The 6,000-nt window shown below is 41.1% G+C and overlaps 1 protein-coding gene across 1 annotated transcript in view; it reads right to left on the reverse strand.

The window, feature by feature from the left end:
- Positions 1-6,000, reverse strand: part of MMP20 (matrix metallopeptidase 20) — a 48,780-nt gene that overhangs the window by 32,627 nt on the left and 10,153 nt on the right. The window contains exons 3-4 of the mRNA XM_011926628.1: positions 2,705-2,853; positions 610-735 (exon numbers count right to left, since the gene is read on the reverse strand). Coding sequence (XP_011782018.1) covers positions 610-735; positions 2,705-2,853 — 275 coding nt within the window. The remainder of the gene's footprint in view (positions 1-609; positions 736-2,704; positions 2,854-6,000) is intronic.

Genomic DNA, 6,000 nt, shown 5'->3' on the forward strand with positions numbered 1-6,000 from the left:
TTGGAGGTGGGGGAGGATGGAAATGCACATCAATCCATTTTGCTCATCATCAGTGATGTTTGGTAGACTGATAAAGGAGAGCCTTGGAGCAAATAGTGGCAATGATATTTGGGAATAATTCATAAATTTAGACCACAAATGCCTTAATAGTTCCCTGCTATTACAGCCTACACCTTTTGATCCACATTTTTCACACTGAAGATTTCCAGATGACCTGTATGATATTCTGGAACCTTTATTCCCATCCCCATCACACTTCTCAGGACAGTACTGATTCTCTCGGGTCATTTCTGAATGTAGCCTATTTCCAAGAACAAGTAAGAAGTCATAAATACTAGGTTGTTGAAGGAAACGAGAGCAGTGCGTTGATAAGGGGATGACCAGTTCTTCAGATGATATGCTATGAAACAGATCGGACAAGTCTACAACACAATTTGGGGTGGATTTTTTTCCCTTATGTGATCCCTTTTGGATTTTTGGCTTACTTGTTTTTCCTAGCCAGCCCCCCTAGTTAAAGGGTGGCTTGGGACGTTGAACCTCAAGGTTTCATGATGGAGCCCAGAAGAAGGTACAATATTTTCCAGGTTATGGTGAATTGTGCATATATACCATTCGTTCCCATAGTCCACTTCTCAGCATTGTCGAAATGTGTATCTCCTCCCAGGCCTTCTCCAGGAGCAAATGCATGGGCTAGAGTCCCCCGAGGCCCATCGAATGGATAGGAATCCCCATGATCTAAACAAGTGGGGAGAAAGGCCAACAGGATTGAGTCCTTCTAGCAATTTTGAGGGCACATCATATTACAGAAAATGGACATTTTGAATAGCATTGACACTTAAATTTACTTTTCAGTATTTATCTGTTATAATAGGAAGTTCACTTGTCGATGAGTAACTGCCCATTGAAAAATAAAAGAGGCTAATTCATACTGCAAAGATAGTAAGTGTTAAAAATAAAAAATAAAAAAACATCTTTTTTGGGTTATTGTTGCTATCACAACATCTGTTAACTGACACATACGATACTGTGGACTTTGCACATGCCATGGATTACAAAAGGAGAACTAACCGGGGGGCATGGAATGGAAAAACCTACTCCACTGATTGGAATGTGAACCTGTTGGCAGAATGACCTTTCAAATTTGATTCAGCTGAGATAGTGATAGTGAATTGAACAAGTGTGTGCTTTTTGTTTCTATAGCACAATACAGTTTAAGAAAGTGTCAAAAATTTATCTGTAATTTTGACATACTTTCATGTGGAAAACTTACGAAAGTCATAAAGGTATTTATAAAATCCTAACTTTTGAAGCTTTTTTATGTTTTTGTTTAATTATCTATTTTAATTAACAATTCATTACAAATGTAATAGAAGAGGAGGAGGAAGAACAAAATGAGGGTTATAGTTTACCACTTTAAAAAACCTTATAAGGATACCCAGTTTTAGTTTGTTTGTTTGTTTGTTTTTGAGCTGACAGAACAAAGTTCTGGTATGCCATTTCTCAGGTTTCAGTGACATGCAGTCTACTCAGGTGCATGCACGGAGGACTTCATGCAATGGCATCACAACTAAGTAGACTAGCACAGTCCCTGTGTTGGCTTGTGTATTAGGGGACAGACTACAAACTTGAAAGATCAAGAGAGAGCCAGACATTCATTCCTTGGCCTTCAAAGCTACCCCAAGTCACACTGCCCTCCCTGCCACTTCACCAGGGGTGGCCTTTGTCCTTTGGGAGAATAGGACCTGCCCTGGGCCAGGTCACACCCAGGACCATTTCTAAAGGCTCTATTCTCAGAACTTGCTTGATCTTCTCTCTCCTAGCTCCTAAGCATGTTTTCCCCCCAGTGACATCAGATTCAAATTAAGATCTGGACTTGAAATGACAAGGACACTTAGAAATGTTATCTGAGGAGGGGAATAGGTAGTAGCTCTCACTTACCCTGACTATTACGAAGCTGAGAAGGAAAAGAAATTTCATGAGCCATTTGGCCCTCCCTTTATCTATTTCCTAGACTTGCGTCTCTGAAAAGGGATCAGAGTGAGCCATTTGGCCCTCCTTTTATCTATTTCCTAGACTTGCTTCTCTGAAAAGGGATCAGAGCTCTCACCAATCCCTGTGCAAACTTACGCCTCTACTCCTTACCAGGGTGAGCAATAGAATGGAGAAGAAGTGGGAAAGTTGGAGGCAGACCTCTCACACATCTCCCAAAAGATGGTCTGCAAGTGTGGGCAAGACAGGAATGACACTTTCCTAACCATTGCTGCAGGGGGAAAGCTGTATCAAGGTCACTGTGGAAGGTATTTCTTTCAGTGAGGATTCGTGGTGGGATATTCTTGGCTAATATGGAAGGGGGTATATAAGTGATAAACACCAACATGGGAATGGATGAGGTCATGTGGCTAATGGGAAAGCAAAATCTGCAAGAATTTGTCCCCTAGTGGGGCAAAGTCATAATGAAAGTTTGTTACAGTGAATCTACTCTACAGCTGTATCTGATGATGACAGGACATGTTAAGAACTCCTATTTTCTTGATTCTATTTTCCGGCCAGATGAAGATCATGGCTTTGTCATGGTCTTGGCCTTGGCCCATCACAGCACTGTGTGAAGGAGAACTGTGTGATCACTCGAATTAAAGATGTAGAAGGAACAGTATTGGGACAACTCTCCTTTGAATTAGTAGATGGAATCCAAGTACCACAATACCTCCATTTTCAAAAGATATCATAATATCCGCTTCTCCTGAGTTTATTCTGACAAAGTTCAGAGGGATGGCGCTACTCCAGGCCTGCAAGGCCATCTGCACTGCTTTTTCCACCTCGGCAGAACTCATGGAGGTTGTGTATTTAGATATTCTGTGAAAACGGAAGAAACATGTTTTCTTTTCAGTAACTGCTCCAAAGAAGGCAAGAATTATATGTTGTATTCAAAAAATGTTAAATGTAAATCTACAATTTAGATTTTTTCTCTGAAGTGATAATTCTTATTTTGCTTTATGATATGTTAAATTGCTTCATGTGAAACAAGAAGACAAATGAAAGGGAGAGATGAGAGAAGTTGGGATAATCTGGTACTGAAACCGTTTAACTTTCTTTGTTATTATACTACCTCCGACTTAAAAGAATAAAATTTGTGGCCGGGCACAGTGGCTCACGTCTGTAATCCCAGCACTTTGGAAGGCTGAGGCGGGAGGATCACTTGAGGTCAAGAGTTCGAGATCGGCCTGGCCAAGATGGTAAAACCCTGTCTCTACTAAAAATACAAAAATGAGTTGGGCGTGGTGGTGCAAACCTGTAGTTCCAGCTACTTGGGAGGCTGAGGCAGGAGAATCATTTGAACCCGGGAAGTGGAGGTTGCAGTGAGCCAAGATCGGGTGATTGCACTCCAGCCTGGGTGACAGAGTGAGACTTTGCTCAAAAATAAATAAATAAATAAATAAATAAAACTTGTGAAATGTCACAGGTAGTAAGTAGTCAATTTTTCTTGAAGTCGTTTTCATTGAGAGAGGACCTCTTTTTCCCCAAAGGGACTGGATGTTTTTAATATAAAAAATAGAAATGTGGAGTTTTGAAGTTTTGCTAATTCTTATTCAGAGCTCATCAGGATTTCCCCAGGGCTGTTGGGGAAGGTTTTTTTCCTCAGAATAATGCATTCTTTTTTTTTTTCTTCTTTTCTCTCTCTCTCTCTCTCTCTCTTTTTTTTGTTTGAGACGGAGTTTTGCTCTTGTCACCGAGGCTGGAGTGCAATGGCATGATCTCTGCTCACTGCAACCACTGCCTCCCAGGTTCAATTGATTCTCCTGCCTCAGCCTCCTGAGTAGCTGGGATTATAGGCGCCCACCACCATGCTGGGTTAATTTTTGTATTTTTGGTAGAGACAGGGTTTCACCATGTTGGCCAGGCTGGTCTCAAACTCCTGACCTCTAGTGATCCGCCCTCCTCGGCCTCCCAAAGTGCTCAGAGTACAGGTGTGAGCCACTGCCCCCCAGCCCAAAATAATGCATTCTTAAAGAGGAAGGGCTAGCTTTAAAAATGGAGGCTCACTGGAACTGAAAACAAGGGTGAGACTTTCAGCAATTACTGGTATGACAATGACACCTGAAGGCAGAAAAATGTAGTGCTTTTTGGACTGTGGATGGAGTCAGAGTTGGTGATTGTTAGAACTTTCTGCTCTGAAGCCCAGGGTCTGGGGATTTCTGGCAACATACAAAGGAAAGGCAGGAAGGGCGACTTCTACCTGAGACCTTGGGCTGGGCTGGAATATGATGAAAGTGAGAAGCTGTGTCTGTGACAGCCAACCCCATAAGCAGGGACCGGCCCTGCTTTCTCTCTCTCTATAGCTCCTAGTCTAGTGCCTTGCACACAGCAAATGCCTAGCAATTGCTTGATAAATAAATGAATGAATTAAATAATTAAAGTTAGCTGTTTTAGGGCCCACTCAGTGGCTCTCAAAGTTTAGGACCTGTAATAATTACCTAGCAAGCTTGTTAAAGATACAGGTATGGTCCAGAAATCTGCGTTTTCAGAAAGGTATCCTAGGTTATTATAATGCAGGTGGTGCAATTTCAATGAGAAACCAACAGCAATAATGCTGGGGTCCCAAGTGAAAGGACTGTGCCCACAGAAAGGATAGCAACTAGCTCAATTCAGGACTTGAGAGGGAAGGAACAAGGAGCTCTTCAACCCCAGGAGTTGGGACCAAAAGAAGAGAGCTATAGAATTGAAGGAGGAGACAAGAAAGACCCTCAAAGGGACTATTTAATGCTTTCAAAATATGCCAAGCCCACTGTGTAATATGAGTCTGCAATTTATCACAACTAGGTAGACTTATTACTTTGACATGCCCTCGCATTTTTGATAAGTCAGCCATATCTTTGAGCTGACAGTGTGTGTTGGCCTGGAGAAGACAGGGAAGGAGAGAGGGATAGCACCAGAGAAGAAGAGAACATGGAAAAAATCCCCAACTCAGGGTCTGGAGCTTGATAAAGCAATAATAATACTAGCTAATATTCTTTGAAGTCACACTATGTGCTGTTGCTGCATACACTTTTTAAGTGGCATTTATCTAATCCTCACTATGACCTGTAAGAGGAAGATCATCTTCCTCATCCACATGTTAAGATTAATGAGGTTTAAACCCAGTTCTGTCTGACTCCAAAGCTTATGCATATAAGCACTATGCTGTATTTTTTTTTCCTTTTTGTAACCCTTTGGGTTATATTGTAAGAAGTTATTCTGAAAGTCAGTAGCTACAAGGCAGAGTACTGTGATAGCCTCTAGTGTCCTTTTTCATGGGGAGGGGACGGTGCAGTTGTTGGGGAGCAAGAGTGGATGGGCAATGTGTGTGTTGAGGGGGTTTTAAGATTGCCCACCTTATCGCAAGAATATTATACTTCCCTAAGTATCACATTATCTTGACCCATGCTTCTTGTCTTTGTTGTACATAGTTATGGACTAAAATTCCAGAACACAGTTTAAGAAAACTATGAAAAGACTCTGTTGATGCATATACATTTTTCTTGTCTTATTCTTACTATCTCAGAATCACTTTTGTGTTCAACTCCCTATGAGGTTTTTCTTCCCCAATTGCTTTGATGTTTTTGTTCAGCCTGCCACCTTATGGATTTATTGGCTGATAGCAGGTAACAAATGGCCTAGGGGATTCATGACTGTTCCCTGGGTTCTGGCCCCTCATTTAATCAAATGGACTCACTGGTGTGCCGGAACAGTTTAACAAGTGGCTCTACAAGGAGGGAAAAAAAATCCTTGATTTGTATGACTTGCTGATTTCTGTGTTGTAAATATTCTCACTATGGCTAATTCAAGCTACCAATTTACCATCACTGAATGCCAGGTTGTGAAGATATGAGCATGAATGAACCACCCAGATTTTACAGATGTACATAGCCTCATGAGCAGAGAAAATAATAAAATGTAGTGAAATAAGAGGCAATATGTTTTTATTACCTTTGTTTTAAATATACTTTGTTTAATATAATTATT

This window comes from Colobus angolensis, unplaced genomic scaffold (assembly GCF_000951035.1).
Source record: "Colobus angolensis palliatus isolate OR3802 unplaced genomic scaffold, Cang.pa_1.0 Scaffold7, whole genome shotgun sequence".
Taxonomy (NCBI): domain Eukaryota; kingdom Metazoa; phylum Chordata; class Mammalia; order Primates; family Cercopithecidae; genus Colobus; species Colobus angolensis.